Source organism: Lemur catta, chromosome 18 (assembly GCF_020740605.2).
Source record: "Lemur catta isolate mLemCat1 chromosome 18, mLemCat1.pri, whole genome shotgun sequence".
Classification (NCBI taxonomy): domain Eukaryota; kingdom Metazoa; phylum Chordata; class Mammalia; order Primates; family Lemuridae; genus Lemur; species Lemur catta.
In genome coordinates, this window is record NC_059145.1 from 32,066,354 (window position 1) to 32,093,753 (window position 27,400).

General features: G+C 40.4%; 1 protein-coding gene across 4 annotated transcripts in view; it reads right to left on the reverse strand.

Moving 5' to 3' along the window:
- PXK (PX domain containing serine/threonine kinase like) overlaps window positions 1-27,400 on the reverse strand; it is a 75,299-nt gene extending 47,899 nt beyond the window's left edge. For all 4 annotated transcript variants that reach the window (XM_045530729.1, XM_045530728.1, XM_045530731.1 and 1 more), the window contains exons 1-2: window positions 27,197-27,400; window positions 418-468 (exon numbers count right to left, since the gene is read on the reverse strand). In XM_045530729.1, the coding sequence (XP_045386685.1) occupies window positions 418-468; window positions 27,197-27,298 (153 nt within the window). In that variant the 5' untranslated portion in view covers window positions 27,299-27,400. The remainder of the gene's footprint in view (window positions 1-417; window positions 469-27,196) is intronic.

The window sequence follows — 27,400 nt, forward strand, 5'->3', positions numbered from 1 at the left end:
CCCTTCCTCAGAGAAAATGAGGGAGCCAGCCCCAGAATTGCCCATGAGTGGACTTAGGAGTCCACATAATGCAGTGTTCCAAGCTGTGCAATATTCAGGATGCTGTCTCACCTGTCTACCTGGTAGACTAATTCCAGGAACAAAACAAGTAATTTGCATATACTGCTTGCTCTGGGTTGAGTTGGAGAACAAATTCCTAGATACTCTCCATGGTAACATCACACACAATTTAACCAAATTGGGAACAGAAAAGTCTGTTATAATACTTGTCTTAAAGCCAAATTTTAGAAGTTTATAGCTAAAAGAAATAGGATTTAGATTTATTCATGTTCTGATTTTTCCAGATTTTTAGATGCCACAAGTCAAGGTTTTAGTCACAAATTTAAACATTTTTCTAATTGATTAAAAAATGCTTACCTGCCAGCTGTTTTCTACAGAAATTCCTCTTTGCACCCGAATGATATATTCCTTTAAAAAAAAGGGGAGGGGGAAGAGCCTCAGTTATAAAATCCCCAAATCAGAAAATCAAAAATAAGTAAAAATATCAGATAAAGCAGACTTCAGAGCAAAAAAAATTACCGGAGACATTACATAAAACAAAAGGGTAATCTACCAGGAAGGCAGAGCAATCCTAAATGTTCATGCATCAAACAACAGAGCTATAAAATATGTGAAGCAAAAACTGATAAAACTGCAAGAAGAAATAGACAAACCTACAATTATAATTGGAGACTCAGCAATTGATAGAACAACTAAACAGAAAACCAGTTAGGATATAGAACTCAGCAATAAATACCATCAACCAACAAGATTTAATTAGTGTTTATAAAGCACTCCATCCTATAATAGCAGAATTAGATGAAATAACACCTTTTTTTCAAGGACCATGCAATATAGACCAATATGGATCATATCCTGAGCCATAAGATAAATCTTAAAAAATTTAAAAGAATAGAAATCAGGGCCGGGCATGATGGCTCATGCTTGTAATCCCAGCACTATGGGAGGATTGCTTGAGGCCAAGAGTTCCAGACTTGTCTGGACAACATAGCGAGACCTTGTCTCTACAAAAAATAAGAAAAATTAGCTGGACGTGGTGGTGTGCACCTATAGTTCCAGCTACTCGGGAGGCTGAGGCAGAAGGATTGCTTAAGCCCAGGAGTTCGAGGCTGCTGTGACCCATGATCACACCACTGCACTCCAGCCTGGGTGACAGAACGAGACCCTCTTTCAGAAAAAAACAAAAAAAAAGAAGTCATACAAACTAGAAATTGATAATAGAAAGATAACAAGAAAATCTCCACAAACAGTTGGAAACTAAACAACACACTTCTAAATGATTCATGGGTCAACGATGAAACCTCAAGGGAAACTTTAAAAAATATGTTGAACTGAAAGAAAACACAGCATATCAAAATTTGTGGGACGCAGTAAACTAGTGCAGAAAGGGAACTATAAGCACTAAATGCTTATGCTAGAAAAGAGGAAAAGTATCACATCAATATCTAAGCTCTACCTCAAGAACCTAGAAAAAGAAGAGGATAACAAGAAGATGACAATAAACTCAAAGTAAGCAGAAAAAAGGAAATAAAGAGCAGAAATCAGTAAAATTGAAAACAGAGAAATAGAAAAAAAATCAATGAAACGCTTATTCTTTGAAAAAATCAATAAAATTGATAAACCTCTAGCAAAACTAAGAAAGAGGTAAGACAGAAATTACTATTAGGAATGAAACAGGATACCACTACAGACTCTGTAGGCACCAAAAGGATAAGGAAATGCTATGAACAAACCTACAGACATAAATTTGACAACTTAGATGAAAAGGACCACTTCCTCAAAAAACTCTAAGTACGAGAATTTACCCAGTATGAAACAGATAATTTGACAATCTCTGTAACTATTAAGAAAATTAAATTTATAACTTAAAAAACTCCCAAAAAAGAAATACCCAGAACCAATGGTTTCACTGGAGAATTCTACTAAGTGTTAAAAAAATTAATACCAATTCTACACAAATTCTTCCAAAAAAAAAAACAAAAACAAAACAGAAGGAACACTTCCCAATTCATTTGATGAAGTTAGTATTACCCCGATACCAAAACCAAGGACAATACAAAAAAGAAGAACTACAGACCAATATCATTCATGATGATAGACTCAAAAATCCTTTCCAAAATATTAGCAAACAGAATTCGGCAATATATAACAAGAATTATACACCATGACCAAGTGGGGCTTATTCCAGGGACACAAGGCTGGCTCACTATTTGGAAATAACACACCATATTAACAGGCTAAAGAAGAAAAATCACATGATTATATCAAATGATACAGAAAAAGCATTTAACAAAATTCAACACACTTTCATGATTAAAAACTTTCTGAAAAAAAGGAATAGAAGGCACTTCCTTAAGTTGATAAAAAGCTTCTAGGAAAATCCTATATCTAATATACTTAATGGTATATTAGATACTTTCCCCTAAGATCAGGAACCAGGCAAGGATGTCTGCTCTCCTATTCGTATTCAACAAAATTTGGGAAAGTCTAGCAAATGCAATAAGGCTAGGAAAAGAAATAAAAGGCATACAGATCAAAATGAAGAAGTAAAACTGTTTCTATTTGTAGATGTCATGATCGCCTGTGTAGAATATCCAAGGAATTTACAAAAACTAATACATAAGTTCAACACAGTCCTACCATACAAGATAAGTCTACACATACCAATTGGGTCCCTATATACTAGCAATGAATATATAAACATGAAGTTAGAAATATAATACCATTTCAAATTACTCAAAAAAAAAAGATGAATACTTGGGTGTAAATCTAAAACACACATAAGACTTGTATGTTGAAAACTATAACACTGATGAAAGAAATCAAAGCTCTAAATAAATAGAGAAACGTAAAGATGTAAATTATCCCCAAATTGATATACAGGTTTAACAAAAACCTTATCAAAATCCCAACAAGATTCTTTTCTAGATACAGACAAGATTATTCTAAATGGAAAGGCAAGGAACTAGAATAGCTAAAACAACTACAAAAAAAGAAAAAGAATAAAGTAAGAGGAATTAGTTTACCTGATTTCAAGACTTATTATGTAAATACAATAATCAAGACTATGTAGGATTAGTAGAGGCATAAAAATAAATTGCTGGAACAGAACAAAGAACCCAGAAATAAACCCACATATATGCTCAATTAAATTTTGACAAAAGTACAATGGAGCAAGGACAGCCTTTTCAACAAATGGTGCCAAAGCAATTGGACACCCACAGCAATGAAATGAACCTCAACCTAAGATTCACACCTAATATTAATACAAAAATTAACTTAAAATGAATCATGGACTTAAGAGTAAAATGTAAAACTATAAAACTTTTAGAAAAAAAGAAAAATCTTTGAGATCTAAAGTTAGGCAAGGTGTTCTTAGACTTGACAGCAAAATCACCATCCATGTAAGGGAAAATTGGACGCCATCGAAATTAAAAACTTTTGTTCTATGAAAACACAAACTCAACAGTAAAAAAAGAAAATCCAATTAGAAAATGGGCAAATGCCAAGAACAGATATTTCACTGCAGAGGATATACAGACGGCAAATAAGCACATGAAAATATGTTCAACATTAACAGCCATCAGGGAAATGCAAATGAAGGTCACCATAAGATATCACTATACACCTGTCAGGATGGCTGAAAGAAAAAATTGTAATAACACCAAATGCTGGCTAGGATACAGAGAAACTGGATCACACATACACTGCTGATGGGAATATAAAATGGTAGAGCCATTTCCGAATAGTTTGGAAGTTTCTTAAAAAACTAAATATGCAACTACCATACAACCCAGCAACTATACTTCTGGGCATTTATTTCAAAGAAATGAAAACAATGTTCACAAAAAAACTTGTACACAAATGTTCATAGCATCTTTATTAGTAATAGCCCAAAAGTGGACACAAGACAGATGTCCTTCAATACAATAGGTGGTTAAATTATGCTATATCTGTACCATGGAATACTACTCAGCAAAGAACAAGAAATGAACAAGAATATATACAACTTGGATGAATCGCCTGAGAATTATGTGGAGTCAAGAAAAACAATCTCAAAAGGTTATATACTGTATAATTCTATTTATATAACATTCTTGAAGTAACAAAATTATACAGATGGAGAACAGATTAATGGTTGCCAGGATTAAGGGTAGGGTAGTGAGATGAGCATGGGGATAGGGGGTAAAGAGCATGTGGCTATAGAAGGGCAAAGTAAGGGATGCTTGCACTGATGGATGCTTGACTATCAATGTCAATATCCTGGGTATGATATTTTACTACAGTTTTACAAGATGTTACCATTAAAGGAAATTGAGTAAAAGGTATATGGGATCTCTGCAATATTTCTTACAACTGCATGTGAATTACCAATTATCTCAAATAAAAAGTTTAATTAAAAAATAAGCAAAATGCAGATTTTTTTTTTTTTTTTTGAGACAAAGTCTCACTCTGTTGCCCAGGCTAGAGTGCCGTGGCGTCAGCATAGCTCACAGCAACCTCAAACTCCTGGGCTCAAGCGATCCTTCTGCCTCAGCCTCCTGAGTAGCTGGGACTACAGGCATGCGCCATCATGCCCGGCTAATTTTTCCTATATAACTTTTAGTTGTCCAGCTAATTTCTTTCTGTTTTTAGTAGAGATGGGGTCTAGCTCTTGATCAGGCTGGTCTCGAACTCCTGAGCTCAAAGGGTCCTCCTGCCTCGGCCTCCCGGAGTGCTAGGATTACAGGCGTGAGCCACCACGCCTGGCCAAAATGCAGACATTTAAAACTAGGTGTGGTAGCAGTCAGAAGACTAAGAGCCACCATTGTTAGTGTTTATGTGTTATACACACAGTAAGCCATCAAAGGCCATGATTAACAAAACAAGTAAAAAGATGTAGTAGATACGCACTGATGGCATTTCCCAAAGAAACCTGATCCAGGGATCCCCAAACCTGCCTGATCATAAAAATCACCCAGCTGGGCAGGGGAGGGGTGGTTGATGCATTCGAAACACACATTCCCAGGACTTACACCAGACCTGTTGAACCAGAAATCTCTAGAACAGAAACCTAGGAATTAGAAGTTTCAATGGCCTACCCAGCTAACTCTTACTAATAAGTAAGCAAGAAACATAGACCTAGTCCAGCCTCCTGCTTATACATACAGGGAGTTACAATAAAGATATAGATTAAGTCATAAAAAATGTTAATGGTTTTTCCCCAAATGCTCAGACTTGTTTTACTAATGCTGAATGGTATGATTTAGGCATTACTCACAGTCACTATTCAACAAATGCTTATCAAGCAGTACTCAACAAATCCTTTCTACTGAATTAATTCCACTGATTTAAATAGGTTATTTAAAAATTAAAGCCAAATAAGCATGTTAACCTGGTAACTGAATTTTAAAATTGACCTTATTACCCTTCCATTCATTTCTGTTCTATTTATTTAGCAAAGGCTGATAAAGTCCACATAAGCAGCAATTTCTGCCTCTTCTGGAATATGTTAAGGATGGTACATTCAACAATATCCACTCAATTATTACGAGTGAATCAACAATGTACCTAGCACCACGCTTAGCTGGTTTCATATGGGTTTATAAAACATTTCAAAACTGATTTGTGTACTTAGCAAATCTCTTCAGCAATATGCTAATGCAATTATTTCTGAATACATAAAGATAAAATGCTAAAAACATCGGTCTTACATTTGGGGATCAGTCCTTTAGCTTCGAAATGTTCTTCTCAGAATTGTTTACTGACAAATTTTCTGGGCTTTTACATCCCTATAGTAGAACTGTAAATTAGCACATATAATGAAGTTATTCCAAAGAACTACACATAGACAAGTTTTTTTGACATCTAAAGTAGAAGAAAGATGTTGATCTCAAAAGTCACTTTGAGCATCCATTGTTTCATTTATCAGAGAAACAATATTAATTTTAAAAATTCCAGCTCAATGTTGGGCACCTAGTAGGTGCTAAGTAACCATTTGCTGGCCTCCTTTAGATAAACTTACATAAAGTACATAAACTTTGGGCCAGGTGTAGTGACTCATGCTTTAATCCTAGCACTCTGGGATGCTGAGGCTGGAAGAATTGCTTGAGGTCAGGAGTTCAAGACCAGCCTGAGCAAGAGCAAGTCCCCTGTCTCTACTAAAAATAGAAAAATTACAGGTGGTGTGTGCCTATAGTCCCAGCTACTTGGGAGGCTGGGGCAGGATGATCACTTGAGCCCAGGAGTTTGAGGTTGCAGTGAGCTATGATGATGCCACTGTACTCTAGAGCCAGGGTGACAGGGGGAGACTCTGTCTCAAAAAAAAAAAAAAAGACGAGACTCCAGAACAGAGAGTAGAATGGTAGTTCCCACACGATGGGTGTGGGGTGGACCAGGAAAGAGGAGATGTTGGTCAAAGGGTACGAAGTTTCAGTTGATAGGAGTGATTTAGTGATCTACTGTAGAGCTTGGTGACTGTAGTTAACAATAATGTATTGTATATTTCAAAATGGCTAAAAGAATAGATTTTAAACATTCTTACCACAAAGAAATGACAAGTACATAACGTTATGTTATTTAGCTTGCTTTGGTACAAAGTATTAATATTAATATATACAGTATTGTACCACATAACATTTCAATCAATGATGAACCACACATATGAGGTGGTCAATGAGATTATAATGGATTATAATGAAAAATTCCTATCGCCTAGTGATATCTTAGCTGTCTTAAAATCGTAGCACAGCACATTACTCATGTGTTTGTGGGGACACTGGTGTAAACAAATCTACTGAGCTAACAGTCATATAAAAGTACAGCATATGCAATTATGTATAGTACATAATACTTGATAATGATAATAAATGACTATGTTACTGGTTTATGTATTTACTATATCATACTTTTCATAGTTATTTTAAAGTGTACTCCTCTCACTTACAAAACAGTTACCTATAAAACAACCTCAGGCAGGTCGTTCAGGAGGTATCCAGACGAAGGCATTGTCATCATAGGAGATGACAGCTCCGTGCATGTTATTGCCCTGAAGACCTTCCAGTGGGACAAGATGCAGAGGTAGGAGACAGTGATACTGATGATCCTGACCCTGTGTAGGCCGAGGCTAATGTGTGTCTTTGTGTCTTCCTTTAAACAAAAAAGTTTAAAAAGGAAAAAAAAAATTAAAAATAGAAAAAAGCTTATAGAATAAGGACATAAAGAAATAAAATATTTTTGCATAAGTGCACAATGTGTTTATGTTTTATGCTATATTATTACAAAAGAGACCAAAAGTTTAAAAATTAAAAAGTCTATAAAGTAAAAAAAACTTATAATAAGCTAAGGTTATTTTATTATTGAAGAAAGAAAAATATTTGTTAATAAATTTAGTGTCACCTAAGTATATAAAGTCTATAGTAGTGTCCAGTCATGTCCTAGGCCTTCACATTTCACTCACCACTACTGACTCACCCAGAGCAACTTCCAGTCCTACAAGCTCCATTCATGGTAAGTGCCCTATAGAGGTGTACCATTTTCTATCTTTTATAATGTATTTTTACTGTACTTTTTCTATGTTTATATATGTTTAGATACACAAATACTTGACCATTGTGTTACAATTGCTGACAGTTTTCAGTACAATAATGTGCTGTACAGGTTTGTAGCCTAGGAGCCATAGGCTATACCATATAACCCAGGGGTGTAGTAGGCTAGACCATCTAGGTTTGCGTAAGTACACTCTGTGATGTCCTCGCAACAATGAAATGACCAATTTCTCAGGACCTATCCCTGTTGTTAAGCGACACATGGCTATATATATAACATCATATCACACCCCATAAATATACACAATTACTATTTGTTAATTAAAAATAAAACAAAATCTAATTTAATTTTTTTAAAAAAATTACAACATTGACCAGACATATTTGTTAAGGAACCAAATAAAACTACTAAAAAAAAAAAAAAAAAAAAAAAGACCAAAGCTCCAGTGTGGCCCCCAATCCCATCTGCCATGTGGTTACAGATAAGAAATAAAATGGGAAACAAGGTGAGGTGATTTAGCTCAGAAATATTTCTATTCCACTTCAGCGGGACCATCTGAATTTTTTTTAGATTGCTTGATACCACCATCCAGCCTGACCAAAAAGAAATACTTTAACCTCAAATTTCCAATGCTATAAACTAAAAAAAAAAAAAAAGTAGCACAGCTGCTTACTGCTTGCAACCAGGCTGTTGCTCTTATTAAAGCAAAGAGAAGAGAGCCCTGGAGACCAATAGAAATCCAGCATTTGAAGTCAGGCCTCTGCCTCTCAAGCTGGAGTCAGCAGCCCAGAATCCTCCAGTGAATCATTCCTATCTTTACCACCCTCTCTGATGTGGAACAGAACCTACAGTGTGTTTAAAAGAGAAGATAAACCACCAAGGCCCACCAGGCATGGAAGGGAGAGCTAAAAGCCCTGCAGGGCAGCCCTAAGTCAGATGAATCTGTGCCTGCCACCAAACCCTGCCATCTGCTGCCACTTCCCCAAAGGGTCCTATCCTTCCTGCTCCTCAACCTGACATTACACCCCCTATCTTGGCACGCCAGGGAGGCTGCCGTGGCAAGCCCTGGCCTTTGGGCATTCTGGCAAGTCAGTGTGGTCTGGTGCTGAAGTTTTTCAAACTGGAAATGCACTAGGACCATGTGATTTCTGACGTAAGTGAAGGAAGAAAAGAGAGAATTAATGTAAAATGAGCACTGACCATGTGCAAGGAACTTTGCTAAGCCTCTAAGCCAACACTTCTCATTCAAGCTTCACAGCCACCCTAGAGGGTAAATCTCAGCTCAGCAAGCTTAAGTGAGCTGCCCAAGGTCGCACGGCTAAGAAGCAGCTGACTGGGAACCGGAACCTGAGTCCTGCTGACTCCCAAGACCCTTCAATCAGTCAGACATGGCTGGCAACCCCCAGTGACCTGGGGAAGCCCTGAGGCCAGGCTCTTTCTGCAACCCTGAAAGATGGGGGTCCTCACTAGTCCACGGAACTTAGCTGGTTCACCCCTAATGATGTAGACCTATTGACTCTTACTTTGGGGCGGCAGCTGTCATTTCTACAACTGTTGATTAATGCTCCCAACACAGACCATTTTCCAAGTAAGCATTCCCACAGGAAATTTATTTTCCTGAGTTTCTGAAAGGGTATTTAGGATTGCACTGCACAGTAGCTGGTACTTAAAGATACCTTGGTTTAATGAAATTTTAGGAAAACTTATTTTGACTCTGTCTGACCTCAAATTACTTTAGTGAGGCTACAAACACAGCTTACTTTGAAAAAAAAAAGTGTTAAGAGCTACAGCAAACCTTCAAACCAGCCTAATCCACATAATTCGCTCTCCCCTTTTGGCACAGCGATCAGATTTACCCTGAGACACAAAGTACAGAAAGATACGGGCAGCTGTTCAGAGATGTTTTGCAGATACCTGTCAGTGTTCCCATCTCTCTACCTCTAAAGCAGAAGGTCTCAACCCTGCTGCATTCTAGAATCCCACAGAGAGCTTAAAAAGAAAAGATACCTATGCTTGGGCCCAATCTCTTAGGGATTCTGAATTAATTTGTCTGGGCTGGGGCACAGGCATTAGTGAGTCTTAAAAGTTCCTCTGGTGATACCAGCATGCAGCCAGGGGCAAGGATCAGTGTTCTAAAACCTGTTAAAGAAATCGGAAGCAGCTCCACACCACAGAAATAAAAACCTTTGCATGAGGGGAAGGAAACAGATGAAGCAACCACCCACCAAAGCTCATGGCATCCTCCACCCCTCACGCCATACCTCTCTGCCTCTTCTTAATGGTTCAGCTCTTTTGTCTTCTTGCGCATAGTTTGTACCTGCCTGAGCCCTGTATTGGTGGCTCCATAGGAAGGACCATTGCCCTCATGTCACAGGGCAATGAGTCTCTGAAGCATAGATGCCTTGACTAGGAAGTGGGGCACCTGGGACAGGAGGCAGGCCTGTTTATGTCCAGTGTCCACCAGCCACAACATGCCTCTGGGTTCACTCCCAAATTCACTTCTCTCCTGGCACTTTCTCTTCATAGAAAGGCCTGAAAAGAATGCTGAAAATAAGTGACCTTGCTGGACATCCCCATGCTACTTCTCTGCTCTGGAACCTTCCATGGCTCCCACTGGCCATAGGATAAACCCAAACTCCTTAGCCAAGCTACCATGGTTTTCTACCACCTGACAAAACTGCCTTAATCCTTTCTTTCTATTCAAAACCCTCCTCTACCCAGTTAGACTCTTTGTATTCTAAACACCCTTTACTTACCCCCCTTGCTTTGCTGTTGTAAAATCTAAGAAGCCCAGCTTTTTAATCATGTTACTGCTATGTTTGTCCCATGTCTGTCTATGTTTGGGAGGGGGATCTCTCCAACTGGATTAAGTTTTTCAAGGGCTAGAATTACACATTTCTTTGTGTTCCGAATAGCACCTAGCAAAATGTCAGGCCAATAGTAGAAGCACAGCAAATACTCATTGATGGGTATTTGTTGACTGCTGGCACCTGTGGGAAGGAGGAAACCTATGCACCTACAACTAGGTAAAGTTAAATAGCACTTTAATCTCCATGGGATCACTTAAAGCTCAGACTTTTCATCACTTTATAAGAAATCAGTGTTCAAAATCAGTGTTATTATACAGCACAGCAGCTGCAGCTCACAGGCAGTTTTGAGTATCACCCTAAAGGACAGTAAATTTCTAGGGGAAATTCTCATGGCAGGTTCAGCTTGTAGGGCTTCTGCTCAGCTCACTAGCCACTTGCTTAGCTGTTTACAGTCCTTAATATTTCAGTTAAAAGTAATGATTACTACTAGTTCTGCTAAATATTCATTATTTATTGTTCTTTCATCTGTAGATTTTCAGTGCTAGAACCTACCTTTGTTTTGTTTCAATTGTCATGCAACCCAAACTGCCTGAAAACAAATGAAAACATTAAGGGTTTTTTAAAAAGGCAACTGAAGAATCACCACTATCTTAACCTAAATTTTTGCAGGTGAGTGAAGCCAAATGCATCTCCTTTTCAACTAAGTGAAATAAATTTCATTTAACATCTAACTGACCAAATCATAGAATCGTGTGCTTTAACTTTATGCAAAACAAATTCCCCAGTCTCTATTCTGTGTTGACAGCACAAGAAACACATCACACACACACTTTGATCCCTGCAGGGAGATGAGGGGCCACGATCATGCATGCTTCTTCCTTCTCCAGGCCTTTTGAAGTCCACACTCTCTTTGTGGGAGGGTCCCCTGCCTTGCCAGGAGAGCTGGTCTCCACACCCACTTCAAAGACAGCTGATGTTCCAGGTGGGAGAAATACTGCAAATAAACACTCCAAAATCCTTTTGACCTCAGACGTAACTACAGAATGGATATGGCATTTGAAATAGCCAGTTCCTGCAGCATTCTATAGTATAATGACCCTTAAAGGATACCAAATTAAATTGCATAATTTGCTAAAATGGAAAGCCAGTAATTCCATCTTACGGTAAAGTAAAACAACAAAAAAGCCCTCAAAAATCTAAGGCCCAATTAAATAGTAATTAAAAATGAAATGTAACCCCTTGTTCGATAATCCACACAACGCCCTAAAACCGTAGAAATGGATGAAGTAAACATAGCCTCACTCACCACATATTTAACTGGTTAGAAAAGACAGTTAACCATACAAACTCCGATCAGGTTGGAAACAGTGGTTGTTGTGGGGTTCTGGTATCTGAGTTAGTCAACTCCATCCCTTGTGCCCTTAGCTAGTACTGTGCTGAGTCCCTGCTCAAGACTGAAATGCTCCCTCCTGGGGCTGTGTCTTGCCTACCGGCCTTTTCCATTGCCTCGCAGACAGGCCACCTGGGAGTCCTTCTGGGGCCTGAAGGAGGAGCTGGCCACTACGTAATGATCAGTCACAACGTGCCATCCCCCCTCCCTGCCACAGCCACAAGTCCCCAGGGGGAGAGGGCACAGGCTTTCCATTCACAGAGATCTGGATTCAAAGCCCAACCGCCACTCACTAGCTTTGTGACCTAATATCTCTGAGCCTCAGTTTATTTACCTGCACAATCACACCTTTCCAACAGGGCTATGATGAATATTAAATGATAGCGAATATTAAATTGTTAATAGAGAATATTAAATTTAGAGCAGTCAGCACGACAGCCAGCTTTGTAACTGTCAGTTTTCTTCCCTGCTAGGAAAATATCAAACACAAAGTATCTGCAGGTGAATATATCAGGGCTTTAATTGGCAAGCACAGGAGACAGAAGCAGCACTATTAAGAGTACCGAAAGTAAAAACAAAAAGCAGCCATTCTCTTTGAATATGAGAAACGATTTTATCAGTCTCTGGTTTCTAAAAAAGAGTAACATTACTCCAGCCTCTGTTGTGCCAGGTTCTATGCCCACTTTTGGCTATTTTTTTTCTGTTTTTCAGCTTCTCAATAAACATAAATTAATTTTACTATCAGGAAAAACAATTTTTAAAAAAGTTTCTCAGTTTGCTACACATGCAATTGAAAACATGCTACTTTAAAATAAGGAATCCTGAGTGGTAAGATAAGGATTGAGATCATCTGAGTTTAGATAAGAGCCCAGTGTGTTATCAATAATAAATGCAGTTAATCACTCTGTTTTCTTTGGCACTTTACTACTCATCAGCACTTTTACTATGCTGGGGAGACTGGGATAACAGAAGATGAAAGTAAAGTAAATGAACTCTTCTACTTGTATCAGGGTTGGTAAAACATTTGGTGGGAAAGGAGCTTGAAATTATGGGAGAAGTCAAGCTAGAGGAGTAGGGACTGGTTTTAGTAATGGTCACCATCACTAAGGAAAACAGAGTTGACTACACGTAAATCTACCTAGCCTGAGAATGTCACTGTGTCATCCTCAGACACTGGCTCCAATTTCATAAACAAACATGTCCATGACTGTGGTACACATGTCATGCTGCCATACATTTCCTCAAAGTGGAAGGTGGTAACTGCTATGCTATGGAGCACTTACTCTCTGCCTTCTAGCTGTCAGCTTACTCCATCTCCCAACAATGTTTGGAGGGAGGTGTCACTACCTCCCTTTTATGACAAAAACCCCAAGGTTCCAAAAGGGTAGATACCTTAAACAAGGGCACAGGGCTAGTAAGTGATGAGAATGGACTCTGCCCCAGGCCTGTGTGACCCAGGGGCATAGCCATGTCTACATTCTGTGGCCTTGGGCCATAGAATACTTTCCATCACATAAGGTCTCATTCTGATGAACAGAGGTCAACTGGGCAGGCAGAACCAGTCTATTAGGTCAGGAGGAAGCTGAGAAGGTGAGGGGTAAGGACAAGAAGGTAGGCCTGGGTAATTAATATGAGTTAATTTAGCCATAGAGCTCTCAGGACACCACCTGGTGAGTTGCCTAACTTTAATACCCTTGCATTTTGCAACCCACCTACAAGGACACAAACTACTGGAGCTGAATGTAATCTCGGCATCACATAGAAGTTATGTACAAAGAAAACTGCTTCTTCTCCACAATGTTAAACAAGCCCCACCGTGAACATTAGGCAGGTTATATGAAGAAGCAGAAATAAGCATTTTTATATGAACATGCCTCAAGTGGACATCAGGTTTATGGGGTACACAGCAATTTGAATGGCAATTAATTTCAGCTGTACAAAAATGGAACAGGGTCCTCGAAGAGGCTGTTTTGCTTCCACACCATGTTCCTTTTAAACTCCCCAAGGTACTAACAATGGTTACACATCAATAGGCTTCCTTCCTGTGCTTTATTCTGAAAAACCACAGAGGTTCTGGGGCTCAGTGATCACAAAGTCCCGATGGTTACAGGGCTAGCAGGTCTTACCCTCTAGTTCAGTCTTTCTCAACCAGTTCCGCAGTCTGGAGAGAGCAGTGATCTAAGACTTGACATCCAATATGGCGGCCACTACGCACATGGGACTACCGAGCTCTTGAAATGTGGCTAGTGTGACTAAGGGACTGAATTTTTTATTTTATTTAATATTATTAAATGAAAGTAGTCTAGTGGCTATAGTACTGGGCAGTGCCGTTATAGACTATTTGCAGGTATAAACATGAATATTTATGAAAATGAAAGCATATTAAACATAGTATGTTACAACTTGTTTTTTTCCCACTTAATATAACATGGATCTCTTTCCATAAATCCATGCATTTGGATATTATTGGATATTACTATTTATTATATTAGCCACAAGCCCTATGTAGCTACTGAGTGCCCAAAATGTGGCTAGTCCAAATTGAGATGTGTTGTAATTGTAAAATACATACCAGATTTCAAAAACTTTGTATGCCGAAAGGAATGTAAAATATATTAATAGTTTTTATATTGATTACATGTTGAAATTATAATATTTTGGATATTGTGTTAAGTAGACTATATTATTTAAATTAATTTCACCTGTTTCTTTTTACTTTTTTAACGTGGTTACTAGAAAATGTAAAATTACATATGCGGTTCGAATAATATTTCCACTGGATTGTGCTGCCCTAAGGCCTCCAATGGTATGTAATGAATTAACTCCACCCCTATGCAGCCAGGATGGGAGAACTGAGAAAATGGTCACCCAGACCACTGTCTGGCTCTGCGGTTCACAGGGACCTCCAGCTCGTCTTCTTCTAGGCCTAGGCTTAGTGGAGCCATCAATCAGGTTCACCACTCTGGGGGCCCTGAGGGCAGATCAGCTTAGGGACGGCTCCCAACTCATCTCTTTCATTCAAAGTTCACCGGTGTTTTGCAAACCTTCATTCTGCCACTCCCAGCCCTATGGCCTAGGGCAACTCACTTATCCTCCCTGTACCTCATTTTCTTCAACTGAAAAATGGGGACAATAACAAATGCAATTCAGAATTGTCATGAGAGTCAAATGAAAATCTAGAACACTTAGCCTATCACCCAGCAAGTCCATTCCTAGGTATTTACTCAAGAGAAATGAAAATATATGTCTACACAAAGACCTTACCCAAATGTTCATGACAGCTCTATTCATAATAGCCCCAACCTGGAAACAACCCAAATGCCTACCAGCCAGTGAATGGATAACAAACTGTGTCATATCCCTACAGTGGAATACTACTCAGCAATAAAAAGAAACATACAACATCACGGAAGAATCTCAAAGCTTTATGCTAAGTGAAAGATGCCAGACAAAAAAAGGTCACATCCTAGAAGATTCCACTCATAAATGACATTCTCGAAAAGATGAAATGATAGTAACAGAAAGCAGATCAGTAATTGCCAGAGACCAGAGGGAGGGTACTGACTGCAAAGGGACACCAAGAAAGCACTTGGCGTGATGAAAATGTTACACAGGTTACACAGGCATATTTATTTGTCAAAATTTATCAAATTGTATACTTAAGATTAGTGAGTTTTACTGCATGTAAACTATACTTCAACAAAGTTGACGAGAGAATGAATTAGATAATTAACATTATCTAACTATATTATCTATATTAACTAATTATATTAACTAGTCTATATTATCTAATTTATATTATCTATATATTATCTAATATATTTATATATTATCTAAGTATATATTATCTAAATTAACATAAAGCACTTAGCTTGGCACATAGTGAGTGCTTAAACAATGTCAGCTGTTATGACAAGTAACACTCCCTTTTCAGTATTAATCAAAATGTCTAAAACCAAGTTAGACTCACCATCTTCCTGGGAAGACCAGCTACTCCTCATTTACTTGACGCTATTTCTCTAGTCATTTCTGGTGTCTCTTTCCCTGACAACCTCTACCTGGCAGACCCCTCCTCTGTCGTGTTGTTCCTCCCATCCTACTCTCCCTCCTGCCATGGAACTGAGATGGGGCTTTTCTAGCCACTGCTCCATTATCACCCTCGATGCCTCTTCCTTTGCTTCACCCTCCTCACTTCACCTTGCACATTGACAGCAATTTTATTTCCTAAAACACCACTTTCAGGAGCCACACGTCCACTCAAGTCCCCTCACTGCTTCAGATCCCTTAGCCTGGCATCCAAGAGGCCCCACAGTTGGCTCTGGTCTCCCTTTTCTATCTTTTACCTCACACCAGAATCTTCAAAAATAAGTCCATTTGGAAGAATGTATGAACAAAGGACAACAGGGACCAAGTGTGTCTTGCTTAAACCTGCACCCCAAGTGCCTACAACATGCCAGGAACGCAGGCCATCCTCACAGCAGCATCTGCTGAATGAACTAATGAACTCTTTTTTTCTCCTCCCAGATATTATGGAAAAGTAACTAATGAACTCTTGAAGTCTGCAAATGCACACTTGGCCTCTGAGAACATAAGTAATCACTCTTTATTTAAACTGAGACCCTTATAGTAGGTTAGCAACAGTTTGGAATAGGATGAACTAGGGGCTTCAGAAGGTGTTTCAGGATTTACATGCCAAAGGCCATAAGGCTTCTGTTTCTTTTCTTTTCTTTTTTTTGAGACAGAGTCTCACTCTGTTGCCCTGGCTAGAGTGCCGTGGCGTCAGCCTAGCTCACAGCAACCTCAAACTCCTGGGCTCAAGCGATCCTTCTGCCTCAGCCACCTGAGTAGCTGGGATTACAGGCATGCACCACCATGCCCGGCTAACTTTTTCTATATATATTTTCAGTTGTCTATATAATTTCTTTCTATTTTTAGTAGAGATGGGGTCTCACTCTTGCTCAGGGTGGTCTCGAACTCCTGAGCTCAAACGATCCACCTGCCTTGGCCTCCCAGAGTGCTAGGATTACAGGCGTGAGCCACTGTGCCTGGCAAGGCTTCTATTTCTATTTCTACTTTTTAAAAACTCTTGTCAGTAAAATAATAATTTAAATATTTTCTCCCTTTAACTCAGAATAGATTAGGAGCCTCCAAATGTGCATGCAGGACTCATGGGAGAGGTTGTGAAAATCATGAATTTGTTCATACCTCAATTGGTTTATCAAGTTTTGACCATTACACAGTATTTCAATTGATATTGCTCTTAGTCATATATGGTTTCATTTACATCCATAATGAACCACTGGCTAAATGCAGTCTTGAGGAACACCAATGGCAAAATGCATGTTAGTGAGAAATTTAGTGAGAAATATGAGAAGTGAGAATCATCATAAAAATGGTAAGTGCTTGGGTGCGGTGAGGCCAGAGGATTGCTTGAGCTCAGGAGTTCAAGACCAGCCTGAGCAACATAGCGAGATCTTATCTCCACAAAATATTTAAAAAAGTAGCCGGGTGTGGTGGCATGAACCTGTAGTTCCAGATACTTGGGAGACTGAGGTGAGAGGATTGCTTGAGCCCAGGAGTTCAAGGCTGCCGTGAGCTATGATGGCACTACTGTCCTCCAGCTTGGGCAAGAGAGCTAGATCCTGTCTCTAAAACAGAACAAAATAAAACAAAAAAGGCAGTAAGTATGCAAATTGTCTGAAGATCTGAAGATGCTATTTCTCAGTGCTTTAAGTTATATGCATCTTATCACAATTTCTTACCATCTCTGATATTTTTAAAAAACAGTATAATTCAGATCCTGAACATTAACATAATTTTTAATAATATACTATTCTAAATCATGTTTTTAAATTTAAAATCACTTCCAGAGAGAGTTTTTATCATTCAATATTATCATGAAAGGAGTTTGCCAGTTAAAAAAGCAGGGGATAGCCAGGCGTGGCACACACCTGTAGTCCCAGCTACTCAGGAGGCTGAGGCAGGAGGATCACTTGAGCCCGGGAGTACAAGGCTGCAGTGAGCTATGACTGCCCCACAGCACTCCAGCCTGGGCAATAGAGTGAGACGCTGTCTCTTATATAAATAAATAAATAAGGCTGCGGAGTGCTGATTTAGAATGTTTTCTCTGAAATGCTGGCTTCTCTATTAACCTCTCCTAGTTCTCTAAGCCCCAGGAAGGACCTCATCAGCCACTTCCATGTGCCCTCACTCTTCCAGGCAGACGGGCCCTTTCAATACCTTACTTCACCTTTGGCTTATGTGTTTGCCAGGATGTAAGCTCCCTGCTTCATTCATCTTTTTATCTTAATACACAGCACTGTGCCTGGCATCCAGAAGACTCTTCGTAAGTGCGTGTTAATGCTCCAGAGGTCAAATGTGTGTGTGCCAATGCTGGAACCACTCCAGTGATGAACAAGAACTAGGAGGGGAAGAGTTGAAATGGGCATTTGCTAGGGGTTACCTCCTTCAGGTCAGGCCCTGGGAGCTCATGGGCCAGGACCACTTGTCTCTTCTGCCACTTTTGAACACCAACAGCCAGCTCTGCAGCCAGGCAGGCCTGGTAAGGAGACTGTGTGCTGTACCTCCCAGAGCATGGCTGTCAAAATGTGGTACTCCAGCGTACAAAGGAAAAAAAGGGAGGGAAGTTGCTCTTTAAAATGTCACTGATCTTTTTTGCCATTTATTAGCAAAGTGGACACAGTTGACAGTGAGACAAACTTAAATAAATAATTTGTATTTATTTATTTACAAGCATATACAGGAAAGAGGAGTTTATTAATTTGCTGGGAAATGAGGAGGTTGACAGACTCCTGTCTCAAAGTACCAGTGCACACCTACTGTTTCTTACTACCTTGTTTTCTATTTATAACCCCCTCTCCCACATAAGTTTTACTGTATATACTCCCACTTACGTGGGAGAGGGGGTTATAAATAGAAAACGAGGTAGTAAGAAACAATAGGTATGCATTGGTACTTTGAGACAGGAGTCTGTCAACCTCCTCATTTCCCAGCAAATTAATAAACTCCTCTTTCCTTCTCCTCGAGAAAAAAAAAAGAAACAATAGGTGTGTAAAGTGTTTATATCCTTGGGACAGATATGCTCTACGGGAATTTCAGAGGAAGGAAAATTATATCCGGCTTGGCAGGTAAGAGGTAGGCAGTCCCCAGTATCCAGCTTGGCATGCATGACAGTAGGACGCAGAACACAGGAAGGGTTTCTTGAGCTGGACCTCAAATAACTGCATTTGTTCAACAAATTTACTTACTCAGCAAATACTTGTTGCATGCTTACTATCTATATTCAGCGATGGTGCTAGCTTGAAACTGAATCGAAATAGCAATACATAGACAATAGAGGCTGGATTGAGAGTACAAATACAAAACAAACCTCAAAGAGAAAGACATCAACAGAGGCAGAACAAGATGTCCATGTCCATTATCATGTACAGAGTGGGAAGGGGCAGGGGTGTGGCTGCTACACACATACCCACCTCTCCACCCTCAACAGCCTGAGAGCCCCTAGATCAGGGACCACTCATCACTGCATTGCTAGAGCCAACCACAGTGCCCATCAAAGAGCCGGAGCTGAAGAAGTCTGTGGAATAAACGAGTGCCAGGCTGCTGGTGAATGTGATAATCCACGTGGTCACATAAAGAGTTCCCTCCAGCATGGCAGTGTGCCACCCAGCCATTTCCTGTGTTCTGGTACACTGGGGGGTGCAGTTGTGCTGGCCAGACCTATGGCCTGACACTAGAGGTCTGGTGCGAGCAGGCCCGCTTTCAGCTTCATTTCCCTCTGCTTCTGCAAAGAGGAAAATGTGCAGGACTAAAGTGCAATGAGCCCCTGCCCAGGAATCACTTGTCACCTGGGTGAAGAAAGGCTCAAAACGAAGCTCCAGAATGAACAATAGTGCTTTCCCTTTTCACCACTACAGGGGGTTTTTAGACATTTTTAGATATGGGATGAATCTAAACACTCCATTCTTCCCCCGCCACTGAAAAAAGCCTCAACTGAATTAATGAAGAGAAATGACCTGTTTCTGATGAGCCACATCAAAGAAACATGGGCAGTTTTGTTTAAATATTATAAACATAGGTGCTGTGACAGCAGGCGGAACTGCGGCTAGTGCTCAAACACCCTGCTTTCCAGCACAGAGCCCTTTGCCCTTCCCCTGTGCCACTAATAAGTTATCTGTGCACACATACCTAAATGCATTAGGCAAGCCTCAATCTAGAGTAATTTATTATCACACTAACAGGACATAGTTCATCTATTGTTCTAAATATGGGGTTTTCTTAAAGTAGAGTATATGTGGTATTGTAGTACATTTTTTAGATGCACATATTTCATCAACAAAAATAACTAATTCTCCAAATTTACAGTTTTTAAAATTTTTTCCAACAGTGATTCTTACCCTAAGATCCACAGCCTAGGATGGGCATCAGGTCAGTGAGGTTCTGAGAGGTTACAAGGAGCGTTTATGGAGAGAGCAGCAGTCCCTCTAATGAGATCCTTAAAGGAGCTGGGCCTGAAGAGCTAAAGAACTTGTGCTTAGAATATATTCTGAAACAGTTCCAATAACAATAGAATAATTCAGTTGTTTCTTGAAGCTTGGTAAAGAGGTATTTATATGAAAGTAGTTTAGTAGCCTTGTAGATTAAAACAAAAAGAATATATTCTAAGCTTAGTATACTGCAATATTATAAAACAGGGTGACCTAAGGGGTGTGAGGCTTCTTTTTAGGGTAATGAAAATGTTCTAAGATTAATTATCATGATGGATATGCAACTCTATAAACAAAAGCCATTGAATTACATGTTTTAAATGGATAAGTTGTATGATATGTGAATTATGCAAAGCTGTTACAAAAAAAAAAAAAAAAGAAGAAAAAAGAAAAAAACTTTCTGCCTGGGCATGCTGGCTTCTAGCACTTTGGGAGGCTGAGGCAGGAGGACTGCTTGAAGCTAGGAGTTCCAGACCAGCATGAGCAACATAGCAAGACCCCTTCTCTACAAAAAATAGAAAAATAAGCCAGGTGTGGTGGCACACGCCTGTAGTCCCAACTACTTGGAAAGCTGAGGCAGGAGGATCACTTGAGCTCAGGCATTTGAGGTTAAATTGAGCTATGATGACACCATTGCACTCAGGCATTGCAGCCTGAGCAACAGAGCAGGACCTTGTCTCAAAACAAACAAACAAACAAACAAAACAACACTTTCCAGGAAGATTCCTGTTACTCTGCAATAGATTCCCCAAACTAACAAGCAATTATATTAATAAATAGGAGAGTGCTCTCTTAGCCACCAAAAAATGACTACTTGATTATTTGAAGACAATGACAATGGATTTCCCTTTAGCTTTCAAGTGTACTCTTTTTTAGTATGCAAGAGGGACCACCTAACATCTTAATCTTTAGCTAAAAATGGCCACTTACCATAAATTTGGCTGTCGGCAAAGTCAGCTGGAGACTAAATGGTCAATCTATAGAAACCCTTCCCCTCCCGAGGTCAAAATATTTACTCAAGATAAAGCACTAGTCCTTTAGTCCTTAGCCAAAAATTTCAAACCACAAATGAAGGGCCACTGTCATCTCCTCTGAAGAGGAGTCACACCTTAACTTCCCCCACCATGTGCTTGGTGCTTGCAAAGTAAGTCATTGATAAGCATGACTTCCAGGGCCAGGCACGGTAACTCAAACCTGTAATCCTAGTAATCTGGGAGGCCGAGGTGGGAGGATCACTAGAGCACAGGAGTTTCAGACGAGCTTGAGCAAGAGGGAGACCCTGTTTCTACTAAAAACAGAAAAAACTAGCTGGGCGTGGTGCATGCCTGTAGTCCCAGCTAGTCAGGAGGCTGAGGCAGGAGGATTGCTTAAGCCTAGGAGTTTGAGGTTGCTGTGAGCTAGGCTGATGCCACAGCACTCTAGCCCAGGCAACAGAGTGAGACTGTCTCAAAAAAAAAAAAAAAAAAAGGAATGACTTCCAGCTTAAGGGAAAAAACAATAGAAAAAGTCTATTATTACTGCCCCCTCCACCCTCAAACATTTAAGCACTTATGAGTTCTAAAACAATGTTGAAGTCCAGCTCCCCCTTTCTCAGGATGCCAAAAGTTAGAACATAAAGGAGCTTCATTTCCTATGAAGCTGCCCCAAACCTCTAGCAGCTTGTAAAGAACCACTGCCTGCCCTACAGTGAAGAACAGGGTTTATTTTGCTTGCTCTGAATGAACCCACTTAAACCCTCAATCAGCAATCTATATTTTGAACAATGTCAAGATGACAATCCACATGGAAGCTATGTACACATGGGTGGCTATTTCTGCTATTCCCCAGGGAAGCAAAGCAGGTAACTATCTTGTCTCTCTTTTCACATAAAAAAAACTTCAGCCCCAGAATCTTATATTTCTTCCCAGTAATTACAGCCAAGTACTTGGATTTTTATTCCTATTACAAGAAACCTTTCTCATGGGATAATCCTCAAAAGAGGTGATATATAAGGACCAGCCCCTAAATTAGGCTGCAAAAAAATCAGCTTCTTCACCAGGAAGATACTACTTACACTCTCTAAATGAACTAATTACCAGTCTCTAAAGGCTTCCATCTCAGGGTTTTCTGACGGCATTCATCTCAGGTTTTCAGGACAAGTGGGGAAAAATACATAATCACCTAGAAAACAAGTGATTAGAGTCCCAGAAAACATTATTATCTTATTATAATGTGTGGAAGTGCTGCAAGCTAACTTTCGTACAGTCTGCATTTGTCTATGCAAACAGCTTTAAAGAATTTATTAAAGTGTTTAGTATAACTTGGAATTCTAAAGAACCTTCCAAATAGCATCCCAAAAGGGAGTCCAGATGGATTCTGATACTGAGTATGGAATCACCTTAAAATTTTAGGATCTAAAGTCAATGATGTCTCCTAATTTGGCATCACATTTGAATAGGTATTCTGGTGATATATAAATACAGTTTAAAATTCCATCAAAAGGGTCACTGTTTAAGAAGCTGAAGCTCAATAAACCAAGCCACTGAAACCATCTGTGTTGTGACAGGTAAAGATCCTGTTTGACTTGTATACACCTTGGAAAGCAGAAGACCTCAGAATCTGATAGAACAAAGGCTCCATGAAAGCAAGAGCTGTCTAGTTCATTACTCCATCTCCAGCACGTGCCTGGAACATAGGCACACGATACGGTTTTGCGGAATTAAGGAGCATAGTTGAATAAATAAACCATGCAGGAATGCAGTTTCCAAAAATCAAAAGTTCAAGAGGAGATTCATTTTCAGTAAAGATTTTAACATGTAAGATTATCTTTTTCACAGAGTTTTTAAAATGTTCTCTGTTATGCCTCAAATATCACTAAAATTATCTGTTGTTTCTTAAGAACAAAATGCACCAAATGGAGGATAAATGAGCCCTGATCCAGATAAACCCCACAGAAGATTATCTAAAAAAGAGAAAACTGAGGTGAAAAGCTATCATAAGGCAGGGTGAGGTGGCTCATGCCTATAATCCCAGCCCTTGGGAGGCCAAGACAGGAGAATCTCTTGAGGCCAGGAGTTTGAGACCACCCACCCTGGGCAACATAATGAGACCCTGTCTCTACAGGGAAAAAAAAAAAAAGCTATCACAAATAGCATACCAACCAGCAAAAATATGCACATTTGATAACAACCCTTTCCAAAACTGTCAGTTTCCTCTGGTTTCTATTTCAGCTAGGTAAGCAGTTTTTTTTCTTAGTCTAGTGACTTTAAAAGTTTACACTTTCATGGAGCCAAGAACTTACATTCCCTGGTCTTCTCTCAGTCCTCCCAAATTTTCTCACAATTCGCCTGTGTGGCTTCTTACCAGAATTCCTTTTGTTTGGAAAATTCCCACTTCCACTGACCCCCAACCTGAAAATATCCTGCCCCGAAATACTGGCCTTTCTGATTTTATGGAAGCTTCATATCCTTGCAGCAGAGGCCTAGTCTATCTTCTAAAGCTAAATTCATTGTGGTCCATAAAAATGAAAATAAAATCATTCAAACCACAGCCAGGCACTGAATCAAGTACCAACACGGCAGTGAGTGGCTCATCCAAATATGTCTTTCTGGTGGTGACCTTGTGTTTCCTTCATCCTTCTGGCGTCTGTATTTCCCAATCCACAGAATTTTTCCCTACCAAGTTCATACAACTTAAATCATTTTCTGCTATAAATTCTGTTTCCCAAGGCTAAACAACCTTGATAAATGAAAGGAACTATGAACAGAAATGAGCTTATTTGCAATAATATACTTTAATGTGTTTAACCCTTTGCACAAATGTCGGAGAGTAAAGAGATGGAATAACGAAGGAATGTGCTTTACAAATAGTTCATAAAGATTAGTTCATTTGATCTTTGCAATAACCTTGGGAGGCAGTCAGGACAGGCATTTATTACTCCCATTTACAGATGACAAAACTAAACATCAAAAAGGTTTAAGTGACTTGCCCAGCCAATGTCACATGACTAACAAGTATCTGCCTAGGCCTGTATTAAGGTCTTGTGTCTACTAACCGAAAGGTTGTCTACTACATGTTCCCACCCCGTCTACAGCCAAGGAACAACTTCCTAGAGATACGGCATTTCAAAGGGAGGGTAGATCTCTGACTTTTGGGACACCATCTCCCTTCTGCTAACAAGCTGGAAAGCCATCAAATCTTCCCAATAGAAAACAACGCCTTTCTCTTTTACATACCACTCTTAACGACTACTTCTTTCCAAAATAATTTCCAACAGTTCCTGTTTTAAAAAGACTTACTCATAAGACACTAATACTCCAAAAAGTTTGCATCAGCATATGATTTTTCTCAATAAAGTTCAGGGCTGATGTAACATTTCTCAGCCTCAAACTCTACAGCTAAAATGACAGGAACATAGAACAGTTAAAAAATTATGCAAGACAATGTTACATTTTTTTTTTTTTACTCCACCACATCTGCCTCTATGGGTCTCCTGTGAGTCATTGTCTCTGTGTTCAGTCATTATTATAAGAACTGCCTTTTTTTTTTTTTTTTTGAGACAGAGTCTCACTTTGTTGCCCGGGCTAGAGTGAGTGCCGTGGCGTCAGCCTAGCTCATGGCAACCTCAAACTCCTGGGCTTAAGCGATCCTCCTGCCTCAGCCTCCCGAGTAGCTGGGACTACAGGCATGTGTCACCATGCCCAGCTAATTTTTTCTGTATATACTTTTAGTTGTTCAGATAATTTATTTCTATTTTTTTTTTTTTAGTAGAGACGGGGTCTCACTCAGGCTGGTCTCAAACTCCTGACCTCGAGGGATCCACCCACCTTGGCCTCCCAGAGTGCTAGGATTACAGGCGTGAGCCACCTCACCCGGCTAAGAACTGCCATTTTTCTACCCTAAATTATTTTGTTTTAAAGAAAAGCTCCGCAATAAAAATGGAATCCTATTACATCTTTCACGATCTAGCTCAAGCACTGACCACAAAGTTATTGTTCCAGTTTTCACAATTACTATTTTATACAAGCAAAAAAGGAGACACAGTAAGATTGCAATTTAGTTATTCACTCAATAGATGCATATGAAATCCAAAAGTGAACAAAAAGTGTCTCCTCTCACAGCCTAGTGGAGAGAAAAAGTAAAGTAATTACACAATAAACTGATCAAGACTAAGGAGGAGAAATAAAAAAAAGATTTATGTGGGGTAGGCACATGGCCTGGGGCAGTGGAAATCATGGAATGCTTCCTGAAGGAAGTGGTCTGTGAGCAATTTATAAGCATCTATCTCTTTACTCTTAGTACAAAATAAACCTAATAGACTCAACTCTGTTCCCTAAAAGGCTATAAGAATTACTTGCCAATAGTCAAGTCAAAAATCTAATAGCAGAGTTAGGGCATACTTTTTAAAATAACTAAGAGTGGAAATTGGAATGTTCCTAACACGAAGATAAATGCCTGAGGTGAAGGATACTCTAATTATCCTGATTTGATTAATTCACATTGTATGCCTGTATCAAAATATCACATGTACCCCATAAACATATGAAACCATTATGTACCCATAATAATTAAAAATTTAAAAATCTAATAGAATTATTCTTGACTCCCAATCCTAAATTTCAACCCTTAACTCATACTCTCTTATTGTACCAAGTTTAATAAATTCTGTCCTATATGTGCCTACTCACATGTCTATAGAATAGGATTAAAGACACATAAATTGCACTTTTTAAAAAGATAATAATTTTCTTAACTGGAAATGAATGCTTTGAACAATCCAAGCCCTACAAAGCATAGCTGGTGGAAGAGGAAAGTGAGGTTCAAAAAAGTCTCACTTTAATAAAACAGAATGAAAGGTCTCTTTGAAGTTACCAGAAGAGCTTGAACAAAAAAAGAAACAGAAGGCTATTGTGGGGCTGTAGCCTCCAGATGATGAACCCCACACTGTAATGGTAAACAAACAAGCCTCTGAGCCTGAATCTGATTCGGTGGCTCAATAAAACATTACAATTTAAGGAATCTCTCTCTCCATTCATTACTTCCCCCAAAAGTCCCACCGGCTGGCAGCTCCAGGTTTTTTGCTGGTTCCTGGGTTTATTGCTTGTAAATTATAATGCGTAGTGTGCCTTTCAAAAAAAGGTACAGGCAAATGAAAACAACCATGGTTTTAAAGCCCCATAAAAGACAGTCTATGTAACAGAAATGAACTCTGCCTGCGTTTACTATGAGGACCTATTACTCCTTTATGCTACTCCAGTGGATTTTAAACTCAAATGAATGCTACCACTGCCCACCAAAGAGCAGGTTAGAAACGGGAAGGAGCACATTCATACACCTGCCTCAGCAGGATCCCCGATTGCCTCCCTCACCGTTCTTCCCCTAACCCCGGCCAAGGCCAAGAGGCTGACCTGGAAACGGGGCTGCAGACCCAGCCATTCACTCTGCTGCCCCAACAAGTGGGCTCTAAAGTCGTCCTTCCCTCCGGCGTGGCACACCCTCCCGTCGCTCAGACCTTCAGCTGCAAGGAGGAAACTCTATGGCCCCAAAAAGGCTGGCGGCGGGCAGAAGCGGGTGAGAGGGTCCTGAGCGGTCTCTTTGCCACTCCCCGGCCCAAGGCGAGCCCGGGAATCCAGCACCCGCCCCCCAACTCGGAGTCGCTTTCCGGGGCACCGCAGAGCCCCTGCCACCGTCGGCTCTGGGGGCTGCGGGTGCCACCCCTGGCCCCTCCGGAGGGCCGCAGCGTTCGCCTGGGCCCCGGGGGCCTGACCCGGACCCGCCGCCACGCCAGAGCCCTCCCGGCCTGAGCCGCCCGCCCGCCGCCCCGGTCCCGCTCCGACGCCCCTGCCCGGCCCGCGCCGGCGGCCCGCAGCGCTCTCGCGGCCCGGGGCCGCCCCCGCCGCCCGCCCGACCCGAGGGCCGCGCACCGTGTGCGACTGCAGGCTCTGGCTCGCCTCGATGGCTGCTGTCAGCGGCACCGTGTCGTCCAGCAGCACCTTGCCGGCCGGCGGCTTCTCCATGAAGGCCATCCCGGGACGCCCGGCCGCCGCCGCCCGGGGCGCGGGGCAGGAACCGGAGGCGCAGACTCCCGCCGCCCGCCCGGCTCCACCGCCGCCGCTGTCAACACGCGC